At 44.9% G+C, this 16,514-nt stretch overlaps 2 protein-coding genes across 2 annotated transcripts; one reads left to right on the top strand and one right to left on the bottom strand.

Annotated features, from left to right (window-relative positions):
* The first annotated feature begins 168 nt into the window (after positions 1-168).
* LOC144137883 (uncharacterized) lies at positions 169-8,968 on the top strand. Its single transcript, XM_077669896.1, has 7 exons — positions 169-445; positions 1,265-2,003; positions 3,865-3,993; positions 4,421-4,468; positions 5,488-5,563; positions 5,994-6,055; positions 8,866-8,968. Exons 1-7 carry the CDS (start codon positions 195-197, stop codon positions 8,911-8,913), a joined length of 1,353 nt encoding a protein of 450 aa, XP_077526022.1. The 5' UTR covers positions 169-194; the 3' UTR covers positions 8,914-8,968.
* Positions 8,969-10,656: 1,688 nt separating this feature from the next.
* Positions 10,657-16,327, bottom strand: LOC144137879 (uncharacterized). Its single transcript, XM_077669892.1, has 6 exons — positions 16,138-16,327; positions 15,989-16,077; positions 15,816-15,911; positions 15,669-15,748; positions 14,366-14,463; positions 10,657-11,120 (listed from the first exon to the last, which is right to left on the bottom strand). The coding sequence occupies exons 1-6, from the start codon at positions 16,240-16,242 to the stop codon at positions 11,001-11,003; spliced, it is 588 nt and encodes a 195-aa protein (XP_077526018.1). The 5' UTR covers positions 16,243-16,327; the 3' UTR covers positions 10,657-11,000.
* Between the last annotated feature and the right edge of the window lie 187 nt (positions 16,328-16,514).

Raw genomic sequence — 16,514 nt, 5'->3', positions numbered from 1 at the left:
GACGTCAGCTGAAACCGAAAATAACCAAACGCGTCTGTTCAAAAACGTCTGTTTACGTCAGATATTAAAGAAAAACACGTATACAAAATTTAATGCAGCTTAAGGTATTTAGAAGTTATTTTTATCTGTGCAGTGCTTAGCGGGTTCTTCAAACCGAAACTGCAGCCGGCGAAGAAAGCAAGAAAGTAGTAAACATGGCGGGGCGCGATTTGATGGAGAACGTGCTTCGGTTGAAGCTGGACTTGCGGTGCGCGGTTCCGCGCACCGATGCCCACAATCTGGTGTGGATATGCGTCGACCGGTCGGCAACGACAACAGTGAAGGAACTGGCTAAATTAATAAGAGCCAAGTGCGGCCTTGAGAAGAAGTGCGAGCTGTACTACGAGAACGCTTGGTTGCCGCCGTACGAGCTCATACACATTTTGGGAGACAAAGATCTCGTACGGTACGCACGAGATCATAACCGTGTTCCATTCATTTCCTGCCGTTGGTATGCCTAGTGTGCGTGAAGGCACTTTTCTTTCAAATATACTGTTAGATAGCTGAAGAGTTGCGATGACAGCGCGGACAAACGGTACAAACATGAGAGACTAGCGAGTGCTGTTTTCTTGCAGGTCGACATGGGAATGATGTTTCGGCAAGTAACGTTGCTTTGCTTGTTAAAGGAACTTTAGAAAAACCCGTGCTTTATAGACTTTCGTTCCGTTTGTTCGCGCTGTTCGACTTATTTGAAGATCACAAACCAACTAACTCGTCTTTCGATAAGACGATCGGTTTGGTTAGCTATAGCATGATGCGCTAGAAAACTCGATTTTGCTCAAATAGAGACCATTTGCTTGCTCACCGAACTGGCTTCCATCGTTGGTTTTCCTTGTCCGTCTCGTGCGAAGACAAACGATTCGGTTGTCTGTGGTTGCTACTGCATTGTCCGCAGTAGCTCTCTAGAATTTTTGGGCAATGCCCGCCGTTACCACTTTTTTTTTTTCGTTGTATCAAACTCTCTTTAACCGCGTCTAATTGGAAATTTCCGCCGTAGACGAGTTAGGAAGCAGAGCTTTATTTATTATGTATATCAAAGTGAGGCTCATGGACAAGTGCGCAGCTTAGGGTCTAAACAAAAGGTAGCGTCAAGTTTGTAGCATTACAGGAACTTTGGCCACATTTAAAACATTATTAGTGCCCTTTACGCCGAAGTATTTTGTATTTTTGTTTCTCGAACAAAAATATTGTAGTTTTAACCTGTTTTTGATGTTCATTTTCTCAGTGTCGTCACCAGACACAAGGGGTCCACATCGTACACTGACGACAGCGCCAGACCAGCAGAAGACGAATTCCCAGTCGAAAAAAGGAAGAAGCGAAAGCGAAGTGCTTCAGAGGACAGTAATCTGCCCCCCACGGCTGAAGTAGACAGCGCTGATGATACTGCTACAGTCAACTCCGCTGATCCATCAGCGTCCACGCCAATTAAGAGCGCAGCTACGCACGTTCCACTTACCGAATGGCCTCAAGCCACTCCGACATTCCACAGTGAAGTTTTGCAAAGCCCCAGCCCTGCGGGTATTCCTACCGCACTTCCAAACGACAGTGCGGCGAAAGATTCCGCGACGAAGCGCAAAAAACGGCGTCCCAGGAAAAAGAAGCCCAAAGTCGACACTGCGGAGGCAGTACAGGCAGTTCCAGCTCAACCCGCCATATTCAGGCCTCCGCCTTTCGCCGAGACGCCATCCCAGGGCAAGCACGTGGTCTTCAACGACGACTCGGATGAGGACGGCAATGAGGAGGAGGAAGAGGCTGAACCCGAGCAGGACTCGCAAGCTGCGTTGACGACATCTTCAGCTCACACCGTGAAAGTGCTGCCATTGCCGGTGAAGGCAGAAGAGGCGTTCACGCAACCTGAACTTTCAAATGGCGGGGCCTGGCCGAAGCCTGCCTTATCATTTGCCCCATACTCTGCTGTACCGCCACCATGGGAAGATGCTCCAGAGCAAGTCGATGTTAAAGAGGTATTATTCAAGATTGAAAAGAAGCAGAAAAAGAACTAGACCTTGAGGCACAACAAAGTACACTCAAACCTCGTTATTATGAAGTAGTATCGGGACAGGAAATTAGTTCATTAATATAACCGATATTCATCGTAACAGTAGCGGTAAAAATCGGCTATAACGAATCGACAATCCGGCTCATGCAAAAATACTCGATACAAATATGCATTTTTTGAGGCTTCGAACCCACTATAAACAAGATAACCCTTACCTTTCTCCTTGTTGCATTTGAAGCTCAATGAACCAGAACATGGGTACGTGAAATTACAACAGAACAAAGTTCATTTGACAAAATAAGCCTGCATGCTTATTTATTTGATGAAGGATGTGATCTTCATCTGTTGGCTACTCACAGCACTGAGCAGGATGAGGTTCTCCACAGTGTCCACAAACAAAAGGGCCTTTGTACTTCTGCAGTCTCGTGGTTTGAGCTTTGTTATAAAAGAATAAGTGTCATTGAAATGAAGCGTGACCAACCAAAGTTTGTATTTAGTTCGCTATAGCCGATAATTCGCTATATTAGTGTTTTTGGAATTTTTGGGAATAGGAATCTTTTGTTTTAGAACAAGCACTTTGTTGGGCTGCTTGGTAAATCGGAAATTTTTACTTCATGGCAGGATTTGAAATGCATTAGGAATAGAGAAACACAGAATGCCAAAGCTGTGTGGCAATGTGAAAGCAGGAACTCTGGTTGATGCCAGCTTGTTTTCTACTCCTGCAATGCAGTTAAGCTCTCTCATAGTTATTTGTTCTTCAAGCTGTCTTTCAGGCTAAATTAAAAAAAAAAAGAATTTAAAGTTTTTCAAGTGCATGTAAGCATCATTTTGTGCTTTTTTGTGTTTTCGAACAAGTGCAAAAAGAATGTTTTTTGTTGTTGTTGTTCCTTCAGAAAATAAGCAAATTTTTAATGAAATGCTCAAGCCATGCGTGGCTGGAATTAACTCACAAATCCTGAACAGTACCAGGGTGGTCGCGTGGGGAAGTGCCCAGAAAATCTAGTGGGTGTTGATAAGCACAAACTTAATTAGCATGGAGCAGCAGTGTTCCAATCGCGGCTCAAACATCCATGTGAACGCCTTAAATACACTGTATATTTTTAAAAAAGTTTTTCGGTGCCCTTGGAACTAGTTCTGACTTAGGCAGCCTCTTTGTGTATCTCAGAAATTCGGATAAAACTGGTTCATTCAGCAAAAGTAACTGGGCATGACAAGTGACGCTAACTCTCAAAGGCTGTGCACAGAGCAGCTTCAATAAAAAAAGATCTTAGCAATGTGCTTGTAACGCAAAGATTTAGCACTCTTCTGAGCTCCTGTGTATGTTTAAAGTGTAGGAAATTAGAAAGGAGAAAACGCAATCCGTTCATCTCTCTAACTTTGCTAATTTGGGTGTGATTTGGTCCTGCATCTTGTGTGTATCAATTATTATTTTACATTGATGTTCAGCTGCTCAATTTTTAATGGGCTGTAGATTCTTGCAAAGGCATACCAGAAAGTTCTATTTACAGCCCGTCTGGATTTTATATCAGCAGCATTGACTGGCGATTGGGGAAAGAGAAATAGCTGTGGTAGGCCAACTTAGCGAACGAAATTCTTTAAATTACAGGCAGGTTATTGCCCTTAGGCATGCTTGAAATTTTCCGCAAATTTTGCTTAAATATTTCCTATGAACCCCGTATATTGCCTCAGCCTGAGGATACACTCGTTAGATTGGACTGGGTGATTATGCGGGATGATTGCTAGACTCTGCTCGATTAGTGCGCATTTGACCACGGCCAAGCAGAAGGGCTGCCTTTTTCACTTTCGATTACCGTCACTTTCTCCAGGATTCCAGGGAGAGTGTCGAGGAGGCAGCGCCTGCGACCGCAGACGCTCCACCCAAGTGCAAGAAGGACTATTCGCAATACCCACCGCTCAAAACTCCTCCCAGGGTGGGCGATGTCATCGCCTTCAAGGTAAGCAGGCCAGGCAGCAGCAGAGCTGCATGGTCTCCCAGTGTACTGTTGTGTACTTTAAGGGGTTCGTGCTCAAAATCATGTTTGAGTGAACTAAAACTTAAGCCACACAAAGGCTATGCTTAAATGCTTTTCGTCCATTCCAGTTTCCTTTGAGCTGTTCGTCGTTTTTTAGGTGCATGTTGAACATCCCTAGGTGGTGAAAATTAATTCCAGCCCTCCACTATGGCATGCCCCGTAGCCCAAATGTAGCTTTGACCAATTAAACTGCCACGTAGAATAGCTAGAATAGTTGCTGGAATAGAATAGCCACAGTAGTTAAACCCCACAATCAATCAATCGTTCTTTTATCCCAAAAAGTGTAAAAGTAACCGCCCTCAACCCCCGCCTCCTTTTTTTTCTTCTTTTTTTGCGTGTGTATATGCAGGTGTTGGAGCTTGACTACAACTACTGTCCCAATGTGTCCGAGTACAAGGTATTTCCTTTGTGCAGTTATATTGTTTTTTTTTTTAAGATGATGATGATATTGATACCATCAACCTTCTAGCAAGTGATCTCAGTCACATTCACGATAGTTGGTAGCCAGTTTTAGGTGTACGTGTGTGTTTAGTGTCGAGTTCAGCTTCTAAGCCCTTGGAGTCCTTTCACTTTTGTGATTAGGCACTGGAGGGAGTGAAATTGGTACAACCGTGCTTGTTAAGGAAGATAAAAAGTAGCAAGCAGACTGGATTTGATGAACTTTAGTGATGTCACAAATTTCGGAAGAGCCCACAGCAGTTTTAAGAAACGTGGCTTCAGTGACTCTTTCAAGCCGGTTGTTGATGCTGTTTTGCATGTTATGCATCCAACTGCACTATTTGAATTGAAGCTGTCTTAATAGCCAGAACTACGTACCGTTACTGTGCATAGATCACTGGTCTCAAACAAGAACGCGGCGGTTGACTTTATGGAGACGGAGAAAAGCACACCCACTAGTCTGAGGTGGTACAAAGCGTTCCTAGGCCCTGTGCTATGATGGGAGTCGAAGCCCAGGTCTTGCTGTAGCGATTTTAAATCATAAACCTAAATTTTATTTCACTCTACATGTCTCTGTTTAATTTCTTTTTCTATAGTCTCCATCTAAGCTCTCACTAGCAAATTGTGTATTGGCAGCATAACTTTTTGTTCGTTTTTTTTTCCTTGCCTAGTGTAGTCTCTCAAGCAAATGTGTGTCAAATAAACAAACACAATCAGCTTGTTTCCAAAGCGTGCAGAAATCACAGCAGTTGCAGAGGGATTTTGCAGGGTAGGCACTCCTGCCCTTTTTAGCAAAGCCGTCTGTGCTTCAATGATAGAAACATGGTTATAAGATGGCACTGCAGGAAAGTCGACTTTACCTGATGACGATGATGATCGCGGGTGAAGTGATAGATGGTTGCAACACGACGCTTTCTCTGGTTGAAAGCCAGTTTCATCAAGTTTTTTTTTTTTTTTTTTCCTCAATGTCTCTCGCAGGAAGGCAAGGTGGTGCACTACAACAGCATGAGCGACATGATACGCGTACAGCTGAGGAATGCGGAAGCCAAGAAAAGTGAGCACGGTTCCCTTCAATCATCTCTCTCGCGTGAAATGCCGAAGTAGTTGTCTCTGCAAGCTTTCTATATTTCTTTCCTATAACCCCTGGAAGTGTGTTTGACACACCAGTAGTTAAAATAATTGAACTATTTAAAGTCAACGTCTAGTTTTGCAGTCTTTAAACTGCTGCCTCATAAAAATGACAGCACAGCTAATAACTGCTTTAATTGATCTATTAATTTTCTCTTTCACCCTGATTTGAAGCAAACTGCATTTTCACTGTGTGGTCAGTGCTGTTGCCTATTTACACCAGGAATGCTGGCCAGGCCTTGAAGTTGGAGGCTTATTTTTTTCTCTTACAATTTTGTCCCACTGAACTGCATTGCTTTCTACGCTTAGCTGAGTGTGATATCCGATATGCTTTTTTTTTTTTTTTTCCTAACCAGCCTATGGTGGGAAGTTTGAACTGGAGACGATTGAAGAAGGCCTACCTCCAATGCAAAAAGAGGTAAGGATTGATACTTGCGACTTGTCCCAAGATTTTTATTTTTTTTTTTCTGCCAATAAGGACGGTTATTCTGAGCAAATAAATGTTTCCTATTATTTCGAAGGAACAGACGCTGCGTGATTCCTGCTGTTTTTAATTTGCTTTGCACGACTTTCTATTGGTGGTTCGCTTTCACACTTAGCTTTCACATGATTTAAGAAAAAGAAAAGATGAATTGTTTGTTTATAACGTTGTAGCAATGGCACATGTGTAATCCATTATGTGTGGCTTGAGTGAGATGCTGTAAGCTCTGCAAGAATACACTTTCTACAACGCCATTCACAATGTAATGTTCACTTATGTAAGCAAGCTTAGAGCACTTACCATTAGGATTGGTATGTTGGCTCTGCCAGCATACATTAAAAGTGCGTAACATGTAATGCTGGACAAACTTTACATAGAGCTTGCAGTGTAAGGATTGGGTTGAGGGGTTACAATTTCACCTTTTGATTAAAGCTCGTGTTTGCTGAAACCCGTTTTTCATTGCCTTTTTGTTTGCTTTACGGCAATTTCTTAATCTGTTTAGTGGCTCATCACTACGCTATACTCGGTTACAACTCAAGAACGGCACCCCCTCATGTAGTGTATCACTCCGCCAAAGCGCCAGACCCGTGAGGTCAGTGCGCGCGCGTTTTGAAAGGGATTTGCTATGAATGCGTGATATCGTCTGCCTTGTCTCACGCAGTTTGTTTGTCGTCACTGGAGTCGTTTATAAACATATTAAAGGGGCCCTGAAAGGCATTTTGAGCACACTAAATGAACTAGCGCAACCGTTAGATAGGGTCGTCAACGTCCTCTGTGCCAAGTATTACTATTTTACGCGCAGCGGAAAGCTCACACTTTTGTTGCAAAGTTTGTCGTTTTTTTCTCACCCTTTCCTTCGTGTTTTTGGACGCCGCCATCTTCACATGTCTACATCATCGATTCCCAGATGTTCGTCATGAGCTAGACACCCTGCTATTGGGCGGCTTTTTCACGCACTTCCGGCAAAGAGATGAGTCGTCTGCTCAGCGTCGGCTCACCGGCTTATCTGCCAGCGGAGTGCCGGAGTGCTTGGGCATTTTACGACAAACGAAACAAGTGTAAAACAAACGCTTAACCGTTTGTATTGAATGCAACACGGCCATAACACGACATTGATATCCTGTTACCTGAGTACGTTCCATAAAGAAAGCGTTGAAACCCTGTGGCACTTCTTTCGTGCAATCGCAGAGAACGCCCTGAGCCGAATGCCCGGGTTTGACGCATACATTTTTTTCCACTTCAAAACAATCCAGAGATGCATTTCGAACGAACACAACGTCACAACATGCGTTGAAAGTCTGAACCACGATTGACAGAGGATGGGTTGCCTCCTGCCCGTCGTAAATTCGGTACTCACCTCGCGCGCGCTTTGCGGGGACGAACAGCAAGTCACTTAACTCTGGCGCACAAGCCGATGGCTTTTAGCCACGCACACTGCACATACCCCATACGAGGTTGAGTCGTACGTCGCTCGAGAAAGATAATCCAGACCATGGGAAGCACTATCCACCCGCAGAAGCACAGCGGCGCATTTCATCGCGAAACAAAGGCGTCCACAACACACACACCATCGCCTCCTGTAATGCCAAACGCATCTCGCACTTCCCAATGGGAATGAATGATACGCCTGCAGTGCCCACATGTCGCGAGGTGGGGCCCCGAGCTGAACCGGGATCACGGAACCGTAACTGACTTCTAAGCGGTTTGTGCCTTGTTGCCAGGCAACCGATGTTTGAGATTGTCAAAGAAATGGCGCTCGCTTCAGCGCTAGAAAGCTCAGAGCCGCGGCGGAGAATGTTTTGCCAACGTTGCCGCTCTCCACCACGCGTCGCCCCAAGCTGAACTGGTCACATGATTGAAGCGTTTTGTGCACGGGTTCTGTTTCGGTTTAATACGACTTTTTCATGCCGCCGGCAGGAATTACCACCGCCGCAAAATAAGACCCGGCACCAACGGGGCCACATCTGATACGGCGCTTTTTGGATAAACAGTGCGCGGTGCATCAAGGGAACGAGCGCACTAAAGCTCTATGCACTAAAGTCCCTCGATAAACGCCGATCGAGGGACTTTAGAGCGCACGACCCTCCTCGTGCGGCTGCGAGTTCGCCGCCGATAAAAAGTCATGTGCCGCCAGCAACGTACACCGCGAAAGGGCAAGGCGAGGCCGCTGCATACATGCGGCCAGATTTTTCGTTCGCTTTTCCAGCCTTGAGCGGCGCAGTGCGGGATTCATGGCGTCAACAAAGCTTGCCCGTAGCAGACGATAGTCTGATCAGCGCAATAGCGGAAGTACGTCACCGCTGCGGAGCGCAGCATCATGGGAGGCAAGGCTAGCGCGCCGTCAACAGCGGAGAGTAAGTCGAAAGGAGGAGGAAACGCGGAGCGACGATAATGTGCGGTTTTTGATTTACGATTTCTCAGCTAATACTCATCGCTTTAACAAAATTCTTGCGGGAGGAGATTGCAAATACATTGCTTTATTTGGGTAGATGTACATCCATGCATCGGCGGAAGGTATTTCAGGACCCCTTTAAGTCCGAAAAATCACGGGAACGGCTCACGCCATGTTCAAAATATTCCCAGTAACGCCCTACTTGCGCCGTGCGGAGAAACATCCGGCTACGGTGATAAGGCACAGCGGCAACTTCCGGTGGCGTTCTTAAGTTGTCACCGAGTATAGTGGTAATGCTCGGTGAGTATGTATGTTTATAGCAAAATTAATAAAGAAAACATTTGCCACCTTTCAGGTTGAGCTGCTGTGGACAGAACTCCTTGAACCTAGGGTGCTGTCGTGAGCGCCACGAAATCATCGTTGCGGTTTTAATAAAGACCCTCCTTGACGTGTGTTTTCACTTGGTTTGTTTGTTTTGTTTTTATATAGGGAGGCCTAAATCTTTTATTGGAACAACAAACGACCTGCCAATCAGGCTTGCCAAGCATTTGTATGTGCCTGGAATGAATGAAGGTTTTGATGTTCTGGTGCAAGTAATGCTGATGGCAAAACTGGACAGAACTGCTCATTGTGTGTGAATGCATATGTCCTGTGTCAGACAAATGAAATTTGGGAAAGCCATGAAAGACCGAAAAAATGATGGAAGCTCACATTAATGCATAATACTTAAAGGTAGTGAAGCTGTGTTTATTTATTTATTTATTATACCTTACAGGCCCATTGAAGAGCATTAAATAAGGGGGGTTACATTTTTGAAAGAACATTAAAAAAAATAGTGGGGAAAAAGAAGAAAAGAGAAGTACACAATATAAAGTTTGGGTAATCGGCTTACAGATGTAACCTTCATGATCATCACAAAGGTTTGAGTCCACGACTCCAACCAATTTGATTCTTTGCTGCCACAATGACCTGTGCTCCATCATTGTTGCTATAAGTGACAGCTTCTTAGATTTTTTTGGAAGTCATAATCATTGGACATCACCTTAGAGGGTCGCATGCTAAGATGTATTTTTCTCGTTCCAGGCAAGTGTTGCCACGATTATGGCGAACACGAGATTTTTTTTTTTTTGCCAATCTTGACCAATCTCTCTGTGGGTATGCTTGGCTTGGCAAACATGCGCCAGGGACGCTGGGCGGTTGCTGGAAGGCCTGCACACACGAGCACTAGGCATTTTCTTGGTTTTGTTAACTGCCGGGCGGTTGCTACGAGGCCCATGTTCACGAGCGCATGCTCAGCAATTTCTTGGTATTTTTAACTGCGGACACGAAAAATTACAATTTGCTAAACAGCTTCGCTGCAAAAAATAGGCAGGGTGTTTGTGTATTCCTACGTATTGCAGTTTTTTTTGCCAAGAAATACCAGAGTTAATCGTGTCTTCATGCAGTCTTCACCCCATCCACAGTGGCTAAGGCATTGGGCTGCAGAGCCCAATGACGCGGGTTGTGCTGGCCGCTTTTCTGATGGAGGCGAACAGTGACAACGTCCATGTCGAGATTTTGGTGCGCGTTACAGGTGGTCAAAATTAATCCGTAGTCCTCCAATGCGGTGCGCCTTGTAGCTTTGGCATGTAATTGATTGCAGTCTTCAGAACTTTGTGAATACTCTCCACACACACCTCAAGTGGACCAGAGGCGCCGATGAGGAATTTGCTATTTATCGAAGTACGTAAACTCTACTGAAACAATTGGTTTAACCCTTTCAACCCTGAATTTTTTCGTCCCATCGAAAAAAATATTTATGTTCATTTCTTTTTTAATATTTCGACCATATAAGCTTAAAAACAAAAAAATTGAGCTTGTGGTGCGAGTAATTTGTGATTTTACAAGCGACATTTACCCACGTCATTAGGCATTTAAAACTTAAATTTACAGCAGAACGATTTCTTTTGCTTGTTTTCCTAAAGTTTAGAAAGCAGCGAGCCCACATAGAAAAAATAACCCTGGCAGTGCAAGCATTTTTAGATTTAGAGCCATGTCATAAAACTAGGACTTCGGTCTTTGGGGTAACTGACGATAGTTTGACCTTCAATGATATTCCTTCCTTTTTCTAGCGTCCAGCTTTAGCAACAAACGTACAATTGGGACACCTATCAAAAGAGGCATGCTTGCAGAACTATTTCCCAGAACACTAGCTGTTTTGGTTTTGTTGTTAAATTGCTTGGAAGTCTTTTGGTTCATGCGCTAATATAGGATGCCAGGGCCGAAAGGGTTAAGAGTGGCATGATTCTAGATGTAGTGTGGAGCACACACGTTACGTTAAATGTTCTGCAACGAGACCAAACTACAAGGAAAATACGTTTGTTTTTATGCTCAGGACACAAAAGAGAGACTGTCTCACATTACACGCGCTTTACCCTGACAGTGTACAGTGACGTGATGTCTGCACAGACGTGCCGCGCAGTGGCGGTGCGAGGTGCTCCACGCTGCCTTTCATGGTGCACCGCATTGCTCCATCAGGCCTCTCAAGCACTGCATTGTCACGCTGCCACGCAGGCCAGCGGCAATCTCTCCCCAGCGCAGTATAGTCGACACGAGGGGCTGCCACTTTTCCTGATGGGGCACAGAAAAAGAAGCAAGGGGGGGAGGGGGGTGTCAACTTTGGCAGCATTCGAGCCAATCTTAAGCAAGGCATGCAGACAAAACACAAGTTTGGTTCATTCAAAAGATTGCCTCGTGAGAATCATGCTGACGCCAGTTTTAACCCACTCTTCGCTCAAATAAGCTACATAATTAGGGAAAGAGAGAATGGCCATGCGACCCACTAGCCCATTTCCCGCAACAGAACTTATGTTGTTATATGTGCCCAGCTCTGCGATTGGTTGAAGCCGGCAAAAGCAAATGCAAGCTAGGCAGGGCTTATAAGCTTGCTGAACGAGCTATTTGTGCTTAAATGTAGGGCACATTCTTTTTATAGCAGTAGGAATGGTGGGGTAAACAGTGGTAGTTACGAAAGGTACACGTAAACACCCACGCCGTTAGTGCGGCACTTTGCCGGCTGACACCGCTAACACAGCCGTCAGATGCGCTGGACTTGTCTGAAACAACGCTGACCAACGGCACAGTCGCTCACGTGACCATGTTTGTCGAGTCATAGTTTAATTTTTAGGAAACGATTAGTATGAACCGTAATGAAAATACCCAGCTGTAGAAGTCCGGCCAGAAGTAAAGTGTGAACACTTCAGCAGTATTGCAGCGCCATCTATGAAAGCGGGCGATAGGAGTGGTGCTACCGCCGCGCCAAAGTGCGCTCAAGTGCCCCGGCTGCCACATCCTGCTATATTTTCTCAAAATTTGGCGAGCCTGCGCCCAAGGGTGTACACTGACTTTCAGAAACTAAACTAACTACTTGAGGTTCCCCGTTGAAAGCGACATCGCTGTGCACCTGTTTTCTGGACACAATCCGAGCCGAGCCAAGGCAAACTGGGCCCTGTTGCGATAACTGCGCTGATGGGAGTTGGTGCGCACGACTGGGTGCAAAGCCCGTCGACAGCCCTTGTCGATGGCGTCGACGGGCTTCGCATCGACACCCATTGATGCGAAGCCCAAGAAACGCAAAATACAAGTAAAATGTACGAATATTTCAGCTTTGAAAATGCCATAGACTGCCCTTGTCAATGGCGTTTTCAAAGCTGAAAGATTCGTACATTTTACTTGTATTTTGCGTTCCTTGTACGTGTGCCACTGCAGGTCGATGGGTATCTCATTTTATGACTGCCTTAGGCATAGCAGTGTGGAAACAAATGACAGAGCGGTTCTTTTGCCCTGACTCGTTGAGTTTCCAACGGCGTTTAACGGCCGTTATGAAAACGGCAGTTGGCCTTTACGGCAGTTGTACCCCTCTTACACGGGATACCGTTGATTATTGTTGCAACGGCCGTGCAGCAGCACCAGAGGCAATTTTTTCATTTGGATCTTAATGGGCTACCTTGTCAGTAACAAAGGCGTTTTGGTCGCTTGCGGCAAATGTGTCAGGAAGGGGCAAGATTCAGCCTGGTGCTACAGGTTTGTTGCCAGAAATGACGGCCTGCTGCCTTTGTAAACAACAGCACTGCTATCGGCGGCTTGTCGTTTTAGACCCTGACGGTGGCAGTGCTGACACCGCTAAATAGTGATGCATGTGCAACACGGGGCGGAGCATGATGTTGCATTATGGAGTCAAAGCCGTGGCGCTGCTGATGTTCTTGGTCAGTGCTCGCACGATAGCCTTCAGCGGTTGATTTTGCATAATATTTTCGTAGTAATGAGCAATTTTTAGTTTGTTTCTAGTAAATCTGCTATTGTGTAGAAATTAGAGCTTTTTTTTTTTTTAATTTTGTCATGCAGGCCACTGCACGAAGTTCAATGCAGACAATCTTGAGGAAACTGATGAAAATGGGCATAAAATATCCATGTGGTGTCCATATCCAAAATATCCATTATTCCGGGTACTTATAATTTTTATTATCGCTGAAGAGCGTGTTTTTATCGATTGGCTATCATGAATGCAGTGCATGTCTTAAAATTGCTGCTATCAACATCTGCTCCGAAAGCCAATTTTGCCGCTCCGAAATGCATTTTTGCCTGCTCCAAAAGCTGCTCCAACGTGGCCTAAGCCAGTAGCATCACTGCGATAGACAAGATAATCAAACAGGCGCTTGCAAGATGGGAGCAGCCCTGGTCAGCAGGCTATATTTAGTTTTAAGGTCCTGCTCTTAGCACGTCACTGTCGCGGTCATGAAAACACACGGTTTAGTGGGAGAATTGAAATTTTGACCTAAAGTACTGAATTTCTCGGTGAATAAAGCATCGTTCGTTGCCAGACAAGCGCTGAGGGCCTTATAAAACACTAAATCTTTCAAATAAAAGAAACTTGTATTTTCTCTGGGCTGCTCACCAGATCAGATTCCTAACGAACTTGACCAAATTCTCACCCACGGGCTTAAAGTCATCGTATACCGATAGGAAAAAGCTTTACAGATACATGAAAGTGTTTCTAACGGTCTAGTTTGTTTCTTTTAGATATATATCACTTTTTTACTGAGACAAAAAAATAAACAAATGTATTTTGGTTTATCCAGTTCTCACTAGATGGCACTAGCTGTCCAGCAAGCAAGAGTTTTATTTGTTTATTTCAGTGCAGAAGTTACATACCTCTGAAGTAAGCAAACCGGGCCGTTGTGAACATTGATATATATTTATAAAGCTTTTCGTATTGGTGCACAATGGTTTTTAAGTTCGTGGGTGATGAAGTAACATGTCTCATTGGAATGTTAACAGGTGAGTCCGCCTTAAGTTCATTAGCTTATCTGCCACATGCAATTTCGCTTCATTTGAATTGTGGATTAGCTTGTCTCGCAACTTGTTGTTGAAATTTTGCACTTGTGTGAATAAGTGTACAGCTTCAAAGTTTATTGAGAAACACTTGCATCTTCCATGCTATGGTCTCCAAAAGCACATTAGTGTAATTCATTATTCTCTCTCTTGGTGAGAGCTATTTTCCTGCCTTACTTGAGTTTGGCAGGGAATAAATGGATAGCAATTGTATGTTGAATTTCTGCACTTTACCTTTTTTTTTCGCAAATGAAAGTCAAAGCCAAAGTTTTCATTACATGCAAGTGTGTGACATTTCCACAGTTAGATATGACCATGCTGCCATATACAAGACAACGGCGCCAACTCCTGTGATAAAGTGGGCTTTTTAAATTCCCAGCAAGATAAGCACACTTTTCTTTTTTATCACCAACATGGCGATGTTAAAAGATGCGATCGTAGTCTAATGTTTGCCATAAATTGATGCGTGCCAGCTTAAGATGTACCTTGTCAGGTCCGTGAAAAAAGACCGGGACGGGCGACACTTGTACCTGCAGCTCATGAAGGCTTTGCGCGCTCACAGCACGTTGCGACACCCTGTGAGCTGTTGAAAAACAAAAAATAATACATCGTTAGACCTTTTGGAGACTATAAGTTCTCTCGAGAGACTGTCTTAAGAAACATTACCATCCCTCCTTAAAGAACGTTGAAAGAAGTGCGAAAGCTTTCTCGCATCACAACTGCATCAAAACTTTCGCTTGAAGTGCGGCCACTCTTCGCTGAAAGTGCACCAAAACCTTCAAAGACCCGAATCGCAAACGAGGAACAAAACCCATGCGACGATTTTTCACGCACTAAGTAAAAACTCATCTACGAACGATTCTAAATGTATACCGATAAGTTGTTTGTGAGATAAACGTAAAGTGACCAGACGTCCCGATTTAGGCGGGACACGTCCCGGTTTTGCGGCTCTGGTCCCGCTGTACCACAGCCCGCTCGTGGGACGGTGTTTTGTCCCGCTTTTCGGCCGGAAATGTGGCAGACAAGTATCGAGCCCAGTGTCACTAATGAAAAGCTGGAGGAATGAAAGAGCCGAAAGAAAGCATTTGAGTAACTTCAAGAAAAGACTGCACGCGACTGAACTAAACAAGAAAGTGTCGTGTGTCCCTCGGTTAATACGAATGTCTGAGCTGTTTTGTTGAAGTTACAGTGTACCACCCACAATCCGTTCAGCACACCCTTCCGAGTTTGACGGACGATGGGTGAATGCGCTCCAGCACTTATTTACTTATTCAGCAAATAACGCATCGTTGCTCGTCGAGCAAAGGCCGACAGAACTACGAAACGAAATTATCTTCCAGTTAAAACAAAATTTCACTTAGCAAAAACCACTGTGCACCAATACGAAAAGCTTTATGAATATATATCAATGTTCACAATAGTATACTATTGTATAGTATTGTGTATACTATCTCCCTTCAAGCTATGTGCCACGTTCTTCCGTAAACTCCCCCCCCCCCCCCCCACGTCCCGTTTTGGGGCCTGAGAAATATTAGATAAACGTATACTTTAGATAAACGTATACTATTGTACTCCTTATTCACGGTCGATGCGTGCATTTTCTTAGCTAGAACCGTTACTTTTTCAAGTAACCGTCTTGACATAGTGGAAGCCGTTTCACACGATCTTATCAAAGCTTTTTCGGTCGACCAACCGGTCTACGGGGAAATGCGTCGGTTTTTTGGCAGAACGCCATCGGTCCCATTACGAAAGCTTTTGCTTTAAAAGAAAAAAGGTAAACGCGCGTACCGTTGTAAACGGCGATGCAGACTCTGTCGAAATATTGCAGATTCCGCAGCGTCTCCAGCCACGGCCGCACATCCTTGAAGCTGCGCGTTAGAGATCATGCGACCACGTGAACTTCAGCCCTCTTGGAACGACGAAGGTGCTACAGACCTCGTGTAGGACGCGACGTCCAAGACCACTACGCTGAGCAACGGGGTCGCTGTTATCGGAACTCCCGCTAACTCCTCAGCGGATCCAAAGCACGCCCTGGAAGCACAACGAGATGCGTGCTCATTACAGTTATTTTCTTTCGCGAGGTTCACGAGCATTTGAAACGTACGTACGCCGTGCAGTGCCTGAATTCGGGTTTGACGGAGAGCTTGACAAGCTGGTTACACAGGGTGGTGTTTAAGCGATTGTCTGCGCCAACGACCTGCCAAAAACAACAATATTTAGAGTAAGAAAAACGACACTGTAAGAACGTGGCACTCACAGCAAAGTTCAGCGTGAGACACGGCTTTTGCTTCAGTCTGTCGTGAGTGAGCGGTTCCATTCTTGTGTAGCTTGAAGCAGAGCTCTGGCTTGAAGTACCCGCCATATTTGCCGGCTTGCCGTTATGTGGTGGCTACGACTGTGACTTCAAATCGTTCCTCGACTAGGTTATGCAGAAAATGCGAGCGAAAACGTTTTTTAGCCGTCATTAGACATTGGAAAGATCTCCAATTAAAGCACGTATTGGTAGTAAAGTGCAAGACACTTTTTTCAGCAACTTTTTTTGGTGCTGCGACGCTTACATGCAGAGTTACTGGATATAGACAGTTGCGAAACTCCCCATAGGCCCCATGTATCGAAAGCCGGTCTTCGGTTGCC

Source organism: Haemaphysalis longicornis, unplaced genomic scaffold, assembly GCF_048455015.1.
Source record: "Haemaphysalis longicornis isolate Haplotype H1 unplaced genomic scaffold, Haemaphysalis longicornis Haplotype H1 scaffold_5, whole genome shotgun sequence".
Lineage (NCBI taxonomy): Eukaryota > Metazoa > Arthropoda > Arachnida > Ixodida > Ixodidae > Haemaphysalis > Haemaphysalis longicornis.
This window is presented reverse-complemented; position numbering and strand designations above follow the sequence as displayed.

What these genes read in the sequence shown, in the direction of transcription:
- LOC144137883 (XM_077669896.1), top strand. Translation starts at nt 195, where the DNA reads ATGGCGGGGCGCGATTTGATGGAGAACGTGCTTCGGTTGAAGCTGGAC. An exon ending in GCGATGTCATCGCCTTCAAG is followed by an intron (nt 3,994 to 4,420) that starts GTAAGCAGGCCA and finishes GTGTATATGCAG; the next exon opens with GTGTTGGAGCTTGACTACAA. An exon ending in GAATGCGGAAGCCAAGAAAA is followed by an intron (nt 5,564 to 5,993) that starts GTGAGCACGGTT and finishes TTTCCTAACCAG; the next exon opens with CCTATGGTGGGAAGTTTGAA.
- LOC144137879 (XM_077669892.1), bottom strand. Translation starts at nt 16,242, where the DNA reads ATGGCGGGTACTTCAAGCCAGAGCTCTGCTTCAAGCTACACAAGAATG. An exon ending in GTCTCACGCTGAACTTTGCT is followed by an intron (nt 16,078 to 16,137) that starts GTGAGTGCCACG and finishes TGTTTTTGGCAG; the next exon opens with GTCGTTGGCGCAGACAATCG. An exon ending in CTGCATCGCCGTTTACAACG is followed by an intron (nt 14,464 to 15,668) that starts GTACGCGCGTTT and finishes GTTTTTCAACAG; the next exon opens with CTCACAGGGTGTCGCAACGT.